Source organism: Cyanistes caeruleus, chromosome 15 (genome assembly GCF_971803275.1).
Source record: "Cyanistes caeruleus chromosome 15, bCyaCae1.hap1.1, whole genome shotgun sequence".
Classification (NCBI taxonomy): domain Eukaryota; kingdom Metazoa; phylum Chordata; class Aves; order Passeriformes; family Paridae; genus Cyanistes; species Cyanistes caeruleus.
In genome coordinates, this window is record NC_141715.1 from 10,342,439 (window position 1) to 10,360,542 (window position 18,104).

Below are 18,104 nucleotides of genomic sequence, written 5' to 3' on the forward strand. Positions count from 1 at the left end.
CTCCTTGTAAAAATCATGGAAGCAAATAGCCTTATCTGAATCATCATTTTTTGTGTGTTAGTTGCCCTTAATATAATAAAATTTAATTAAAATAGCTTAAATACAAACTGTGTAACACAGCAGGGTAAGAATCAAAATTGCTTTAAAATGATTACACAAACCTGGTGCTGAGCTTATATAAGCAAAACTATTGCCAAATTTTGTACTTTTCCTTCTCAGCCCCACCCCCTGTGAGGACTTGTGGCTCCCTGTCCACTCACAGTCCCATAGCTGGGCCAGGGTGATGGATCCAGGTCCCTGGGGTGCCTGGGGTGCCCAGAGTACCAGAGACAGCCACAGACCTGCCCAGAAAACTTGGAAGCATTTCTTGAAAGACATTTCTGAAGCCAAACATATGCAACAAATTTTGCTTCCAAGGGTTATGGCCAATCAAGGAATGAGGGGTTACCAGGAGCCCAGCACATTCCTTCTGCATTAGCTACCTTGGCATGAAACAGCCACAGAGAAACAGAGAAAATCTATACAGATCTGAGAAATTATTTAAAGCTAACCAATGCTTTTAAAAGCTACTTTTTTTTTGGTAGATAATTCACACACAGTAAGTAAGATGAGATTTGTCAAGCAAATTGTGCACTCAACAGAAGCTGCTGAAGAGCTCCCATAGGTTACCAAGCCGTTTTTAGGCTCAGGGTGCCTTATGAATATTTCTGTAAGCTGCCAGCGTTGCAAGCAGCTGTACTAGAGCATCATCCCATGCTGCATCACATTGCAGCAGAGTCGTGTCCAGGGAGGGTGCAGCTACCAGTGACCAGCATGGGAAATCAACAAGACAGGTTTCCATTTGGTTAAACTCAGGAATCCCTTTATTGGGGTGTCACCAACACAGGATTTAACCAAACATACACCACAGACAAAGACCCCAGAACAAAGGCAGGGTGGTGGGTTTTATGGGGTAGAGCAAGGGTGGAGTTTAGGGTGTGGGTCCAACAGAGACACACCAAAGGAGAAGTCTTTTTAAGTACTGCTGTACATTTGTTATGGTGAAGGCATTTCTTTTTCAGCTTCCCAAGTATTGCTCTTCTGGAGAAAAGCCTCTCCTATTTTCCTAGGGATATTTTGTACAGGATACCAGAGGAAATGTGTTTTCACTGTTTCCTGAGGAACTGAAGGTATTTTACTTCAATAGTTAATCCTTTCCCTTCCTAAAGCACTTTGTCCCTGTACAGACTCTCACTCTAATATGCAGGATTTAGAGAGCAGAATCTGTCTGTCACCACAGTGGGAAAATTTCAAGCCAAGAGTCACCCTGTGCTCAACAACACTTAGAGATTTAAACCTGAAACACAGCCAAGTATTCAGACTAATAATTTATTTGCTTAAAAATGTTCAAGAGAAGATGTTGGATTTATTCTTGACATTCCCCCTGTAGATAATAGCTCATGTAAACATGGCATGCATAGTCAATACTCAAGCCTTAATATTTCAACTGTCAGTCACGTAAATCATGCAATATTACTGCTTTTCCTTCATGACATATGTAACTAAGCAACTAATTATCAATTCAAATTTTATTAATTCAAATATTAAATGTATTACATTCTTCCCTTGTCACAGGGATAAGTGATACAGAAATCTCAGTTCAGCAGGAAGTGGTGGATCATGCTGTCCTGAAGGCAGAGAATCAGAGAAAATTGTCAGCTCAAAACCCATATGATGCTGCCTGTTCTGGATTAGAATTTACATAATGAGCATTATTGTCCTGGCAAAATTCAGTTTCACAGTTATTCAAAAAAAAAATTATTCAAAATACCAAGAATAGGGTCCAGCTTGAATTTTGATGAAGATGCAGAAAGACCTACTTGACCATGGCCAGCACCCATTGCTATAAATTAACAGAACATCTAAAGAATTTATAATAATTGCTGTAGTTAGTTGTGATCAAAATGGGATGTGTTACCACAAAGAGCTGGAAAAGCAGGGAAAAGCAATGAGGTCTCTTCAGAAGGGCTAGAAGAGGTATTTGTCATTTAAAACAAAAATTGAAGACTTCTAAGAGAAAAAATGGCAGAAAAACTTTAGAGTAAGAGGTATTAAGGTACTAAAGGGAGTAACCTTTAAAGCCTGCCTACAAAACAGATCCCTGAAGTCCTGAATCATAATAGTAGAGGGAAGGAAGCATTGAAATACGTGAACATTATCCCAGAAATTTCCCAGAGATGAGGGGGAGAGCAAAAGTTTCTTGTTAGACTATTCATTTCTGAACTTCTAAGTAGCATGGAGTGCAAGAGGAAAGGAGAAAAGAAGGGTAATAGGAGAGGAAATAAATCTCTTCCTTTAAATACGTTTAGTGGTATAGTGCTAGGGATAGGATTACACTCAATTTTATCTGAATAGACAACACAGGCCAGGATATTATCTGTAGTTTTCATAAAATCTCTTCTGAAATACGGCTTTAACATTTCTTTCTGCAACAGCAGTTTGCTCCCTAACTGTGCCATTTCCGTCAACACTCCACTGCTCAGGTTAACCCTCAGGAAAATGGGCCTCATGTGACAGCACAGAAAAAAAAATGCTTAATTCCAGGGAGAAATTGAACAAGTGAAAAGGGTGGCAAGAGTCCTGAGCTGGTTAATTTGAGGAAAATTATATTAACCACTTGTGTAAAACTGCAGGGATCTATCAGTAACACACATAAGCTGCAGCTGTTGTTGACCAGACAGAGGAGATAGAGGGAATTGCAGGAAGACCTACCTAAAAAATTTGCTTTCACCTACTTTCTGCAGTCCTTGTGAAGCTGAGAAACAAGTCACTGATTTGCAATAGCAGGTTGTAAGTGTAATCTTGCAAATCAGCACACCTCAGGTTGTCTAGTCCATACAGGTTACAGCTCTGGGCTGCTCCAGCTTGCTGTTCTGGTCTAATATCCACGAGACCCACCATCACAGGGATGCAGAGCCAGTGAAATTTTTGAGCAGTTTGATTTGAATTTGCCACACATTCACTTCAGTGAATGCCCCTTGGCAGGGTTACACCTCCTGAATTTCTCATTTTGCTTCATGTTCACATCTCCTTCTGAAGTTGCTGCCCAGATTCTGGATTTAGACTGCTTTATGCAATATAGTAACATATTGCCAAACATGGGACAGAGAAATAGATGAAGATTAGGTCTTTTTCTGGTAAACTTCCTACTGGTGCTTCATTTATGATATTATAACAGTTAATCACTTGATTGCTCCTACCTCCACTTGCTTTCCCAGGGACACGATGGGTGAGTGGCTGTGTCAGGTCTGCTTGCAATAATCCCTCACTTCATGAAGGGCTGCAGTGCCATTAACTGGGTTAATTGGGTTCAGAATTGTTGCCAATCCAGACATCTGTGCTCAGCTGCCGACTTAAGAAGGAAAAAGAAGCTGAACACAAGTCCCTTGAAGTCTGGATGATGAGAAACTTGCCCCCAGATAACTTTTACATCCCAAAGGATTCCTGGAGAGACAGAGGGTGTACAGGGTAGAGGCCTCCTTGCTGGGAAGATGTTCCTAGTTTCAGAAGTTGTCTCCAGAAACACAGTTTCCAGAAAATGAACCCTTAATTTCTTGCAACAGATGTGGAAAAAATTCTAGTTAAATAAGAGTAGAAATGTAAATGTGGTTTTGCAAAGGGAAAATGCCAAGGGAATTATTTTAGCCAGCAAAACATTTGTTTTCAAGTAATCTCAATACTGGAGATGTCTCAATTCCTCTGTAGTGCTTTTCAAAAAAAAAAAATAATAAAATGCTGTTAATAAATTATCACTTTGTGGCTTGGAGAGGAAGAAATGCTACCACCTTCATCTGGGAGGAGGCAGGCATAGGCTGAGGAAGATTTAATGGCTGTGGGTAACAGAAGAGTTACAGGAAAATGGTAATTTAACATCATGAATGCATTGAATTAGACAGCATTTTCTGAAAACTCACAACTAAAGAGATTTTTATGAGGGAAATTGAGAGGTTTGGGCTTTTTCTTTCCCCGTCGATAAAATTTAATGTATAACTGTTCTCTGTGATTGACATCACATTTTAGATGAGGGTTTTGTTTGGGGTTTTTTATGTACTCTAGAGAGTGACACTGAGTTATTTCATGGGATTAGTGATTTAAGTGATGTGAGCAGGTTGGTTGTCAAGATCAGCAGAAGCTAAAGCAGAGCAGCATTTTCTAACTGCAGAAATTTCAGATGATGTAGTCAGCCAAAGCAGCTTATTAAATGTATAATAAGCTCAGGAAACTCACAAAAGGAATCAAAATTCCCCTAACACAGGGAAGCAAAGTTCCCAAGTACTAGCATATTCCTGTAAGACTCTGAGGTGACAAGAGATTATTATAAAATATTTAGTGAACAAATTTCTAATTGAACACATGAGTAGAGAAAAAAAGGATTTAGGGCAGTGTGGTTTTCTAAGATGAATTTCAAAGTTTGGCTTAACCACACCAATCATTGGGGTACTGCCAACCTCCTGGTATTGGAATCAGACTCCTGTCTTTCACTGCAGACCGTGTTTTCCAGTCACTAAAATATCCTCATTTGAATCTGTACATTGCTTCTGGAGATATTTTTCAGGTTTTTGTTATCTCTTATACTCAAATCACCCCAACATCAAAATATTCCCAATTTAATCAGACTCTGCTTTGATTTGAGACATTATCCTCCTGACTTTTCCCTGCAGACCTTTCTCTCTGCATCTGCTCTCACAGAGAAATCTGACCCTCTCTGCCCCCAGCCTTCGCCTTTCATTCGATGAGTTGCTACCAGTTTGCAATGTAAAATAATAATGGTTTTGGCAATTCTTAAGGTGTGGAGTTCTTCAAAATACATATGCTTACCTGCACCATCTTCCAACAAATGCACCACTTCAGTAGAGTCAGACTTTGGCTGGGTGGTATTTACATGGTGTGTCCCCAGAAGAATACAAATCTTGATCTCAAGAAAGCTCTGTGTGCTGGTTAAATACAGGATGTGTGGGTGGGTGATAGAAATCTCAGCAGAGAGTGGAAGAAATTAAAAACAGCTGCAGCCAGGTGAGTGCTGTACCAAGGGCAGCTTCATCAAAGTTAGCAGCTGGAGGGGTTCTTGTCATCAGGCAAGAGACTCCTCGTTTCCATCAGGTTACTGACATCCCCTTGCTTCTCCAGCCCAGCTTTACTTCTGTTACTGAGTCCTGCTGCATTCTGATCATGCTTTACCATTATAAATTGAGTGTCACTCCTTCCTCCCAGGCTCCTCATGCCTATTTGAGAGTACAGGGCAAGATTCTACGGAGGATGACGATGACATTTGGGTTATGACATCTTCTGGGTCAGTGAATCATAGACTCATTAAGGTTGGAAAGGATCTCCAAGACCATTAAGTTCAATCTTTGATGAAATACCACTTTGCCCACTAAAGCATACCACAAATTGCCATCTCTATTCATATTTTGGACACTTGTAGGAATGGTGACTCCTCCATTTTCCTGGAGAGCTTGTTCCAATGCTTAATCAGTCTTTCAGTATAAAAATTTTTCCTAATATCCAGTCTGAACCTCCACTCCCAAATGATTTTGCCGAGTCTTCCGCCAGCACAGGGGTCAGAGTGCACACAATCAACACAATGTACCACCAGAGCTGTGGGAAAAGGCCCACAGGGCAGCACAGCACATGAGCAACAGGGGAAAATGTGAAGCATGAAACTTGCAGGTGTATTAGCAAAACTTTGCTCTCTGCTTCCACTCCATCCCTTGAATATCTTCAAAAATTCCACGCCTAATGAAATTCCAGAGCTGAAATTGATGAGGGTCTGCAAACAAAATGAAAATAGTACTTTAGCCCAGACTTCATAGCATTGTGCTTATTAGTCAGTTTTCTGATTTGGGGACATAGCTGCAGTCTCAGAGGGTGTTCGACCATTTTTCTCCAATAGCAAGGAAAAAGTTTTTCATTTCCTTTTGCAGAGAAACATATACAAGCTAGGCAAGAGAAAGGTGTCTGCTCATGTAAAATGTAGGAAGATATAATGGAAGTTTCACAATACGCTTTCCAAGTACCTTAATACATATCAGGCAGACTATTTCAGCTGCTGAATTCATTCCACATTTCCCTGCTTTCTGTTCAAAACTAGTGAAATATGGTTGTTTTATTTTTAAGGTGATGTCATTGATAGGCATGGCTTCAGTCATTCGTTTAGCAAAAAAAACTCTTTGTCCAGCCAAAGAGAATAATTTCATCTCTGTCCAGCTGTGGAATATCGTATTGGTGCTGTTTGGCTGCAGCTGAAACTCAGGGCAGAGCGTGGCACTCATCTTTTACTTTCATCTTATTCCTTCCAACCTATAAACTTCAACAAATTATTTTAAATTAATCAATGCAAAGAGCTCATTCATTGGCAGAAAATGGAAGAAAATCCTGCTTTTGCACAGGAAATATTATTCCAGAAGGAAAGCAGTAAAAAGAGACCTTTACTATTCAATTATAGACCTGCTCACATGCCAACAAAGGTACTGCAAAATTCTGTCCTTGATTTCCATGGGAAAGGGGTGACTAAGTGCTTCAGGGTGTGAAATATAATATAAATATAATATAGATTGCTGTGTTGGGATCTTGAATTCAAGCCAGATCAGGTCTTACTGCAGTGAAATAGAAATTTTGTCATAAAATACACACTACATTGTCTCCCTGTATTTATATGACATTTCAAAGAAATCTTACACATGCTGAATTGTAGTGATGGTGAATTTTCATTGCCTTGATCCAAATCCTCAGGTCAGCCAGCAAGAGCATCACAGGATGTCCTGGGGTGACTGTGATGTTAAGTTGTATCCCCATTCATCCACCTAGCCCAGAAATAGGTTTTGTATCCTTAAAACTTCATCTAAGAGTAAAAGTGAGTGGAGAAGAAGCACCGAGTCTGTTATCAGACTGTACTTGCTCCCCCCACATCGGGAGTTTTGACTACAGCACAGACAGACAAAGGACAGATCACCTTGGCTTTCCAGCTAGCCAGAGCAGAGAGGTCTTCCTGGACTGTTTTCTTTCCCTTTCCTTGGAACAATTTGAACCTGCTCTGGACTGGGCACTCGAGGGAGCACCGGGAGCTTGCACCCATGGACTACCGGGAGCCACAGGAAAGAGACCCTCTGAATTTGTCATCTCTTCAGAGCAGCGAGAGGTTTTGTAATCTGGTAGTGTTCACTGGTGCTGGGTAATGCTTTGCCTGTTAAATAAACAGGTTTTTTTCACTTCTCTCATAGAAATCTCTTCCTGAACAGGTTGGGGGGGGACATGTGTTTTCTTCCTGGAGGGGGCTCCATTGGAGGTTTTCCCCCAAATTTGCCCTAAACCAGGACACAGGAACAAGAGACAGGCTTTGGCTTGCTTCTCCAGAGGGTTTGTCTTTCCACAAACATTAGTGGACTACACACATGATTTTAAAAAGAAAAAAAAAATCCTACATTTGGTCTAAGCTGAAAAGAAAGAAAAAATATTTGGGTTAATAATTTTGGGCTCCTTCTCACTGCAAACTCTCTACTGAGGAAAAAGTGCATTCAAAAGGTAGCAAATTAGTTGGAATGGGTAGATTCTGACCTGATAAAATTGGCATGGCTATTTAGAGAGCAAGATTTCATTAGAGTTGCTATAGCAATTGGAACAGTTTGACAAAACCTAATGGATAATTATGACAGAAATAGAGACAGATATAAGCTGTCAAAAGTTATAGGAACAGAAGCTTCAGAAGTTAACAGTAGCCTGGAAGTAGCCTGATCTCCCTGGAAGACACCACACTCGTTTCAAACAGTTGTCCAGGGTATTCACTGAGCACTGACAGCAACAGAAAACCAAGTGCCCTCTCCACTGCTAAGTTCCTCATAGATTTTCTTCTCTGAGAGGCACACTTAGTTATTAAGTGCTTTATTATGTGAAAGTACTTGCCACTTTTGTGGCACCTCTCATCCCAGGGTACTGGGAAGCTCCTCCTGAACGCTGCACTAACCTTATCCAAGACATGCTAGATAGTCCTGTGGCTGAGTAAACTGAGCCAGAGACATGAAAGGACTTTAATTTCCAAGCACCAAGCAGGGAAGCATATGATCTGGCCAGAGTTCCCAGAGCCCAAACAAACCTCATGGCACATGAGCAGGGGGGACCTGCAGAGCCTCCCCCACATGAGGTGCCTCCATGGAAAGCACCTGCTGCAAAATATCTTCTGGGTTCAGCTGAGCTTTTCCTGCACTGTGCTGCCTCTCCAAGGTATAAAATCAAAGCTTGTGTCTGGGAGGGCTGTTCTCAAACTCTGCATGAGGTAAAAGGATTTTCAGGAGCTGCATGTATATATATAAATATATATAGATACACACACCTTTATTCCATTATATAATTCCCAGCACAACTTCTCTCACTGGGTTTTCCCTCAGGTCTGAGACTGAGAAAAAAATTGCCTTCAGGTCAGTAGCACAAAACTTAAACAATTCTCACCCAAAACAGCATGCACCCAGCAGGTCCATGCATCACAAGAGCAAAGAGGAAAGAGGGTTCCTGTCCCAGCCCCTTCTTTCTTTCACTCTGCCCTTATGGTCAGAGCTCTCATTTCCAAAGGTACCCTCAGACCTACAGACCTTTAACCAGCTCTTTTGGGGAGAACAGCACTGATACTGGGTTGCTGGATGAGTTGAATGGTGACACTTGGACTGACCTGCTCCGTTACTGGGCTGAGTTTCATCATGGGATGAATCTTGAAATGCCAGATTTTCCTGCAACAGGAGCTGAAACCATTTTTTTTCTTTATTAGAGATATCTGAATAGTGTTTTTACAGCATAAACAACAAAACCTGTTCTTTAAATAGTTTGACTGGTATTAATGGAGTTTAATGGAATATGATTTGATTCTGGGCTTTTTAAAGCTGCTAACCCCAGAAGAGTCACCAAAGCCTCCTAGGATTACCTAAGGATATTATAAATTATGACTTGAATTTAAAAGTAAATTTCTTCCCAATTTTATCAGAACTGGGCAGTCAGATCCTGGACCAGCCAAGCCCCAGGGAGCCCTGGGGGACAGCCAGGACAAAGCAGTACAGCAGACAACATGTTAAGCTTCACTCTGCTATAGAAAATAGCAGATAAATCACTGTAGTGGTTTAGATTTCCCCAAATGTCAATCAGTGTGAAACCACCACAATCATGTTTTATGTTTTCCAAAAATGTCTGCCTAACAGCTCTATAAATTAATTTTTTCTGTTTGTTCAGATGTATCAGTCTGATGGAGAGTGCTTGAAACGTGCTTAAGCTTCAAAAAAATGTAATTTGACATTAACTTTGATACTGGAAGAAAAACTGCAAAATATTTTGCACATTGGAGGCCTTGATACGTTGAGACAGTGTTCTAATTGTGCCGTGGTGGCTCTAACTCACTCCTGAAAAATTATCTTCAGGCTGCTTCAGTCAGACAGACACAAAAGCAGAGTGTTGATTCTCTGGTGTTGGTGTGGAGGGCACAGAGAGCACTGTACACTTAACTATTAACTGATTCTTGTATTAAACCTCATTTCATCAGCGTTGCAGTTGATATCCCACTTGAACCAGAGCCATTAGCCAGGTGCTGTGTCAGTTCTGTACTGAAGTTTGTTAAGGGCCTGGAGTGACAGGGCAAGGGGCAATGGCTTCACAGTGACAGAGGGCACTGTTAGATTAGAGATTTGTAAGAAATCCTTCCCTGTGAGGGCAGTGAGGCCCTGGCACAGGGTGCCCAGAGAAGCTGTGACTGCCTGTGGATCCATGGAAGTGTCCAAGGCCAGGCTGGACATGGAGCAACCTGGTCTAGGGGAAGGTGTTTCTGCCCATGGTAGGGCATTGGAATTAGATAAATTTTAAGGTCCTTTCTAACCCAAACCATTCTCTAATTCTATGTTTGCTTGCCCAGACCTGGGCAAATACTTATTTAGATACAGAAGCATGAGCTTTTAAATCTCCCTCCAGAAAGTTTTTCTAACTGTTAACCCTATCAACACTGGGTATTTCTCTTTGTTATATCAGATAGATAATCCCCTATCAGGTTCAAGTCTTCAGTCTAAATTCTGCACACAGAATTTCCACTTAACATTTGGACTAAAGACTCAGCACTGATAGAGGGATTAGACATTTTACATGCCATGGTTAATATTCTAATATATTTGAGTTCAGAAAGTGATTTCCTTTGCACACTTTTGTGTTGCTAACTTTAAGTTTCAGTATAAGTTGCTCAGTACTTGCACAAAGAGGGGAAAAAGGGATTTCTCACCCAGTGTGAGCATATATTGTACTCTTGAGCAGGAAATGGAGAAGACACATTTTTGCATTATTCATTCAGTTTCAATAGTCACTGCAAGCACATGCAGGTGTGGGAGGGAGTTCCTATCACCTCTTTATCTGTGTGTCTTGCAACTGGTCCAGCATGGATCACCAGAGAATGCCACTTTGGAAATGACAACTGATAATTTCTGAGTTTCAACTCAAATCTGTTTTGCTCAAAAGGAAGGTGATAACCTTAAAAGAATCTAATAATTTCTACAGAAAGAGACTTAATTCATGCAAGAACATGAACAAACCCTAAAGATGAGAATATAAAATTATAGTGGTGTGCATATGGAGAGAGTTGTAATGCTGATGATCTGCAACATTTTATACAGAGAGATTACAGTTTGGTTATTAATTATAATATCCTCCCTTTCTGAATTAAAATTTTTGCACAATTATTACCAAGAAAAGAGAAAGATAATAATCACAGCACCTTCCAAACACTTGTCTTCATTTTCCTCCCTGTAGTCACTTGCCTGGCTTTTCTCTCTGCTTCCCTAACATTTACTCCTACATTTTCCATTTCCTTAGGGTCACTGTGAAGTAGCTGGCTACAACATGTTTGGCACAGTTTCAAGGGTGACACCATTAGACTGACATTTTCTTAAAACTTATAAACAGCCTAAAAATAAGAAGTAGCAGCATTTGGGGAAGTTTTCAACATATGGCTCCATGAGCAAATCTTAAACATATGGCCCATCAAATCCATCCAAAATGTGTTGAAGTCCATCTAGTGATCCCCAGTCAGATATTACATAAGATGTCATAAGATGAAGGACATAGATGCCTTTTTCAGTCTTATGACTAGTCTATGGGTACTTCATCTGCAGAAAAAAGATTAGAATTCATCCTCACTTAAAGGGTACACATTCATTTATTGCCTGGAAATTTGTATAATAAGAAATACACCTTTGGGATTTCTCATCTTTGGTTCTTGTACAAAACAATATTGTTTTGATGTTAAAGGAACTATCAAAACATGTATTTAAAATATGTATTTAATGTAACTTCATGCAGGATATATAGATGAGCGGGTAAATCAATCCTCTCTGAAAAATGAAAGCAATAGTAGTTATTGTTGATTATATTATCCCAATGGGAGACAGAAATAAACCTGAACGCAGAAACTTAAATCGCAACTTGCAATTTACTAAAACAAAACAGAACCAGAAATAAATATCTTATCTTCTATTTCTGTGGAAATAACCAATGTAAAAATTGCAACGGTGACATTTCATAACTGTAAAGAAATAACTGAAGATAGTAGATCTTTTGTGATGCTAAAAATATTTTATATAAAGCTGGAACATATTTTTCCTCTAAGAACTAAAGGGCTTCCTGTTGTCTTAAGTATTAGAGTGAATCAAGGAAATTTTTTGTTTCAACAGTTGAACTAGTGGGTAGCTTATAAGAGCATAACCCTGCCTCTTCCCTGCACTTAAATAAAGATGTCCATCTTAACTTACACAACAGATACTCACCAAGAGAGCTGCAAGCAGCCAGGCTAGCAGTGTGTCCTGGTTTAGGGCAAATTTGGGAGAGAACTTCTGAAGGGGGTCCCTCCAGAAAACAAATTCAAGCTGTCCCTCCCCCAGCTGGTTTGGGAAAAAGATTTCCTTGGAGAAAAGTGGGGAAAAACTGCTTATTTAACAGAAATTGAATAATATTAAACAATAAAACCTCTCGCTGTTCCATGAGATGGCAAATCCAGAAAAAACTGAGATACGCTACTGGAAACCTGATTGTGCCCAGTAAAGACTCATAAACTGGTTCCAAAATCAGACTGTGGGAAGAGTGATTGGGGACTCACCCTCAGTGGAGATATTGCAGAACCATCTGGCTGCAATCCTGTGCTGTGTGCCCGGGGAGGCCCTGCCTGAGCAGGGAGGTTGAACCAGATGATCCCCTGTGGTCCCTTCCAACCTGACCCACTCTGTGTTTCTGTGACTATGCCCCTCTGTGGTGGATAAAACTGGGTTCTCCTCCTGGACATCAGAAAGAATACTGGAGGGAGATAGAGGGCAGTGACTAGGAACAGGGGTTTAAAAGAAAAATAAGAAAAAGAGAGTAAAGAAGACATTTTTTAAAAGGAAACATCACCATGTTGGAAGGAACCTAGTGCACCAGGGCTAGTAACCCCTTTGCAAGCATCTCCCTCTGCAAGCACCTCCTATATATCCACACCAGCCTTAGAAATGGAAGAAAATTTCTGCAAATAGCAATGCTATTTCTGCCAGGTTATCTTCCCCTGGGAAAACAGCTGGGGCTTGATATACTTCACTGAGCTTTTGCTTTGCAAGGTTCATTAACACTTACAGAGAGTGCATAAAAGTTTGTGTTTCACCTCTGACAACCTGCTCATGGGCATTGCTGGTCCCTGACAGGCTGGGAAGAGGAAAGAGCCAGGCTGGCAGCTGAAGACTCTTCAGTGCTCCCATGAAACAGGATGAACAGCACAGACAGACTGGGAGGCACACGTGAGCTCTCCAACACCACTCACCAAGGACAAAGTGAATCCAGAGATTGTCTGAAGACGAAGAGCAAAAGTGAAAGGTCAGTTGGATAGTGAGATAAACATTAGGCAACATTCAAAATAAATGAGGAAAAAAGCACAAAAAGCAGCAGCACCTTTGAACAGATTGCCAGGGTAGAAGCAATGTTGGGAGAAACAGCATAAGGAATTGTTGGTCAGAGCTCTGTGGTATTCCCTTTAGCAGCAACATTATTCAGGCCATACCTGAGCTCCAAGACCTTTGATTCATCTTCAGTTTTAAGACATCTCTTGCAAATCACTTTGGCTGGACACCATGCCTCTGGCATAGCCAGGCATTCCCATTTGCTTTCTGCCTCTGGACACAGCCAAAGCTCCTCATTCAGGGATCAGCATCATCCCCAGAGGGCAGATTTCACATGTGCCAGGCCCCTGTATCCACAGTTCAGTTCTGGGTCTTGCTCTGGGTCTTGCTCTGTGTCACTAAAGGGCCCTGCTGGCCCAGCCCTTTCCTCACACACAGAGGGATCTGACTGATCTCCATGTCCAGTGTGCTACACTTGTGAAAGAGATGAGACCTGTCCTATCCCTTGCCCTTTAATGCAATGAAATGCATTGTGCTCTCAGATTGAAGTCTGAGCCCTGGCTGAATTTAAACTTGTTATGTTTGTCTGTTTATTTAGCTTGTCATTCTCTTATCCACTTACCATCTTTTATCCTACCCACTGTGTGTGAGAGGGAGGCTTGGCTGAAGGGCATTTACACAGGATCTGTCAGGCATATTTGAGCCCAGCCCCTCAGTATGTCCCTGGCCAGCAGCTTTTGGAGTCTGCAACGTCCCCATCACAGCCCTGTGCAAAGGCAGGCACAGAGGAACTCCTCCCTCCATCCCAGCCACCGAGTCCCTGGCTTGTGTCAACATGCAATGGGAAGATTAATATACAGAGGAGACACTTACAAAAGTAATATGACAACTATCAAAGTCAGTGGTGCAGTTCTTTCCCAGCAGATCTCTCCACTCTGGAGAGACTGAGAAAGAAAAGCAGAGGATGTGACCCTTAGTAGAAGAAATTCTTTTAGAAAGTCAGGTTTAATTGAAACCCTTAGAAGCCCTTAATTTTTGAGAAGTGGGCCACATTTTCCTAACACTGTAAACAAAGAGCTATGTAGTAGAAACATGAAATATAAAACTAAAAAATGACTGTAATATACAGTAAGTGCAAGTAGCTGTTGAGTTCATTGGAAAAGCAGAACCAGAAGGATGTTTTTCTCTTGGAGCACCTTTTCCAGACTGACAGATCTGATCATTATAATTTAAACATCTACAGCTTCTGGACATTAGTACAACTCACACCAAGAGATTTGAACACCATATGGTTCACAAATAAATCTAAAATACTCACCTGGACTAAGGCACTTCTGTTTGTGAAACCAGGAAACAAAAAAAACACCTAAGACAGGAAAGTCACTAAGTGTTGGAGGATAAGAAAGATCTATCTGGTCTCAGGGTTTCCATGCCACAAGGTAATTGTTGGCCAAATTAGAGATAGAACCTCTTTGGTTAAAGCATTTGATAGAGCTTTTGCTTCTGCAGGCAGCAGTCCTGGGGAGACACATTGGCTTGCACATGCACCAGTTCCACACCATCTCTGGTACAGTCAAAATGGGGTTCTCATATCATTAGCTAGAGTTTGTAGATTAATGATTACACCTGAGTGATGAAGAAAAGCAAGAATGGCTACCCCAACCACTCCAGAACATTTTCCTGTCCACGATGGAATCAGACTCTTGGTGTGACACAGCTGGATTTCACCCAGTGCACACTGCCAACAGCTGGCCATTTTCTATTGTCACCTATATTCACAGCAATTTATCCCTCATCACCTTATTACTTTTTGGACTTTGGGCACCTTGATGCAAAAAATTTTTCCATGTGCCAGCCAAGATAGTGCCCAGCTTGGCTGTCCTCCAGCCTTGAACAAAACACAGAGGAGTTTAATAAAAACCAACAGCCTTCAGCAAAGCACCACCTCCCACAAACCCCCCAGTGATCCGTTCTGCACTGAACAGGCACTTAGAACACAAAAACAAACAAAAACCTTTATGGCAGGACAAACCACATTTCTTATTCTCTGAATGTGTTTCATATTATAAATCACCCATGAAGATGATAAATGTGCACTTAAAACAAACTACACACACTGCTCAACGGGGCTGCTAAGCATAACAAAGCTGCCAGAGGGCAGCTGAGCTAAAACAAGTGTATTGCTCTCATTGGTGTTTTTGTGGTCTAGATGAGTGTGCAGCAGGCAGATTTCCCAACCCAACAGGTGGTTTCTGCTTCACCCTGCAAACTCTTCCTGCCACCTTCACCTGGAGAAGTGCAGAGGGCAAAGGGCTGGGCAGGTGCCAGGCAGGTACATCCCAACAGCAGTGGTGGTGGGATGGGGGTTGTGTTGGGCATGCAGACCAGTTCCAGGCAGTTAGTGATGGTTTTCATTCTGTGTCTTGGTTTGGAAGACAGGTGTTTGCTAAGAAGGTCAGGAGCCTCCCTGGGAATGAAAATGTAAATCCCCTCCCTCTAAATTATTATAATTCTGAAATCAAGGGGCTCTCAGGCAGAGATCTGGGGATAGGAATAACAGTTCTTTACTGATATTTATATCAAGGCACACAAACAACAATAACTTTGGCATTAACAACAGAAGAGAGCCAGGGAGCCCGTGAGAGCCTTCTGGGTGAGATGGGAAGGGATGGAGGAGAGGCTCTGCCTCACAAACCCCTCGGGCAGTCAGTGCTGGTGCTCCTGCAGGGCTCTGAGGAACACTCAGCTGGAACAGCAGGGATGAGCTGAGATCCTGGGCTGGTGGCTGAGGTGGAACAGCAGGGATGAGCTGAGGTCCTGGGCTGGTGCCTGAGGTGGAACAGCAGGGATGAGCTGAGATCCTGGGCTGGTGCCTGAGGTGGAACAGCAGGGATGAGCTGAGATCCTGGGCTGGTGCCTGAGGTGGATCAGCAGCTCTGTGGCTGGCACTGCCACACGTCCCGGCAGGACAGGGGGTGCGAGGCCCATCAGTGGAGAGGGGAGAAGGAGAAGCAGCAGCTCCGTCTGGCTGATGGTGAATTCCCCTCTCCCAGCCACAGCAGCTCTCAGACCGTGTCTCCCTCTCCAGCCCAAGAAACCAGCCAGCCCCCAGCTACCCCTGCCCTCCCCCCTGCGCCCACCTAAACTCCCTGTGTTTCTCAAGCACCCAATAAGTACCATCAGTCAGGTTTACCCCAAAACTAATGGGCAAAAAAATCCTTAGGTGAGAAGGAACAAAAGGAAGGACACCCAACCCCCAACATTCTGACACATCAATTCCCTTCCTAACACCTTCATCTCATTACCTGAAAGGTTACATTTTACAGGCAAGATCATTATCTGATTTTGTCAGCTACTGTTTGATTTCTGTGTTCTGTTCCAGCAAGATTTTTCTTACAACAATGACTTTGCTAATGGACATCCCTTCATGCTGCCCATTTATAACACCTTTCCTATTATACTTCCTAGATGAGATCTGACACTCACAACAAACATTATTGAATTAAACCTCAGCTGTAAAGTAAGCAAGCCTTATAATACCAAATTTTACAGCTGGGTAAACTTACATCCTGGAGACATTAAAATTACTTTCCACAGCATTATAGAAAGAGTCAGTGAAAGCTGAGAGCCTAGAAAAGTCCAGCTCTCAGTCACTCACTGCAGGTCCCACTTTAAGAAAACAAATTTATTAAGCACGTGTTTAATGTTAAGCTTATGAACAAGGGGATATTAACTCATTACAAAGCTTGCTCCCTTCAATGTACCAAAAACCTGCTGCCAGCCAGCAACAACAAGATATTAATCATGCCTTCCAATGTCTCCATGGTCAGAAGGCAGCAGTGATTTATCACTTTGCAACAGAAGGATGTGACATTAACAGCTTGTGACACAAAGTGAAGGAAAAGCACTTTGGGTCAGGGGACATTTGAGGCCCATTTGACCCCAAAACTTATAGGAGAGCTACACTAAAGCAAGCAAAGTGATAAAAAGTGATGCTGTTGTCAGAAGCAGGGTAGAGTACTTTGCAAAATTCACAAGTCCCTTACAGGGATGCCAGTCATCCCAGGGTCTGCTTTCCTTTAGAAGCATCAGTCTCCAAAGGTGAGCTAACTGGTGTAGACATCAACAGGGTCAACCACTCAAAGCTGAGATGTCCTTGGTGGCCTCTGACATGCCACCAGCCAGGGGGGTGCCAGGACCCTGGTGGAGCTCAGCCTGAACCTGCAGCAGAGGACAGAGACTCACCTCCATATTGCTCTCACTACCAGACTATTAAACCCCAATTTTTTTCATTTTTGTCCTTTCTTTGTTGACTGTCTGTGAACAGGTACATTTTCCCTTCTCAGTGCCCAATGCATGCTCTTAGTTTCATTCCACACTGTTGCCACTTTTCACATCACAGGTCACAGAAGCTGCAATTACCTCACAAACATTGGATTCCACTGCTGACAGAACAAAGCAGAAGGAGCTGGTGGTGAAAGAAGGTTTTATTCAATAATAACCAAGGCAAATGAGTAACTCCAGAGAGAACTGCACTAAATGCAAGCGCTGCAGTGGAGAGAGGAGGGGTCTTGTGGTGTAAAATGTGATTTTCAGGGTTTGGAGGGCAGAGCCTGGTTAGAAAACTAGCTGAGGAAAACAGTCTGCAGTGAAAAACTAAACTGAAATTACTGCAAACCCAAGAAACTGAGTCACTGCTGTATTTGGAAGCTCCTTCAGTTTGGAAATTGCTTTCAGTTTAACCTGGAATTTGCCATCAAACAACACACATGGAGCTCTGCTCTCACAGCTCATTTTAGCAATAATTAATAACAGGAGAAATTGGGGAAAAAAATAGCTAACTTAGCACTAAGAGAAGGAAGGCAAATATACAATTGGGAGTGGGAATACCAGGATTGATTAGAAAGGGGTTTGGATTATCAAATCCCAAAATCATCTTTCAGGACGTCCGTCCCCTCCATGCCAGGCCCAAGGCAACCTCTTACCTGTAAAACCTTCAAAAAGAGGTGGTGGCCCAGGAGCAGCCACAATCCCTCCATCTCTAGCTTGCTTCTTCCCCCCACCCCACTCTACCTTACTGTTTCTGTCCTAATTGAGGGTTTTATTCTTTCAGAGGAAAAAGAAAAGGGCAAGACAAATCCTGGCTTCCTTCCAGGAGGCTCTGGTCATTTTAACTTCATCCTGAGATTTAGA

The 18,104-nt window shown here is 42.1% G+C and overlaps 1 protein-coding gene across 4 annotated transcripts; it reads right to left on the reverse strand.

Moving 5' to 3' along the window:
* Window positions 1-834: 834 nt before the first annotated feature.
* On the reverse strand, window positions 835-17,300 carry LOC111935810 (uncharacterized). Of its 4 annotated transcripts, XM_086851679.1 has the most exons (10): window positions 17,157-17,281; window positions 12,652-12,862; window positions 12,146-12,363; window positions 11,817-11,951; window positions 8,699-8,768; window positions 6,992-7,222; window positions 6,718-6,880; window positions 4,858-5,809; window positions 3,240-3,391; window positions 1,551-1,667 (listed from the first exon to the last, which is right to left on the reverse strand). In XM_086851679.1, the coding sequence occupies exons 2-6, from the start codon at window positions 12,701-12,703 to the stop codon at window positions 7,155-7,157; spliced, it is 543 nt and encodes a 180-aa protein (XP_086707805.1). In that variant the 5' UTR covers window positions 12,704-12,862; window positions 17,157-17,281; the 3' UTR covers window positions 1,551-1,667; window positions 3,240-3,391; window positions 4,858-5,809; window positions 6,718-6,880; window positions 6,992-7,154. The 4 variants fall into 4 exon arrangements, 3 of the variants coding, with proteins under 3 accessions (XP_086707804.1, XP_086707806.1, XP_086707805.1); XM_086851678.1 differs by lacking the exons at window positions 6,718-6,880; window positions 6,992-7,222 and having other exon boundaries at window positions 835-3,103; window positions 17,157-17,300; XR_015276701.1 differs by lacking the exons at window positions 6,718-6,880; window positions 6,992-7,222; window positions 11,817-11,951 and having other exon boundaries at window positions 835-3,106.
* Window positions 17,301-18,104: the final 804 nt, after the last annotated feature.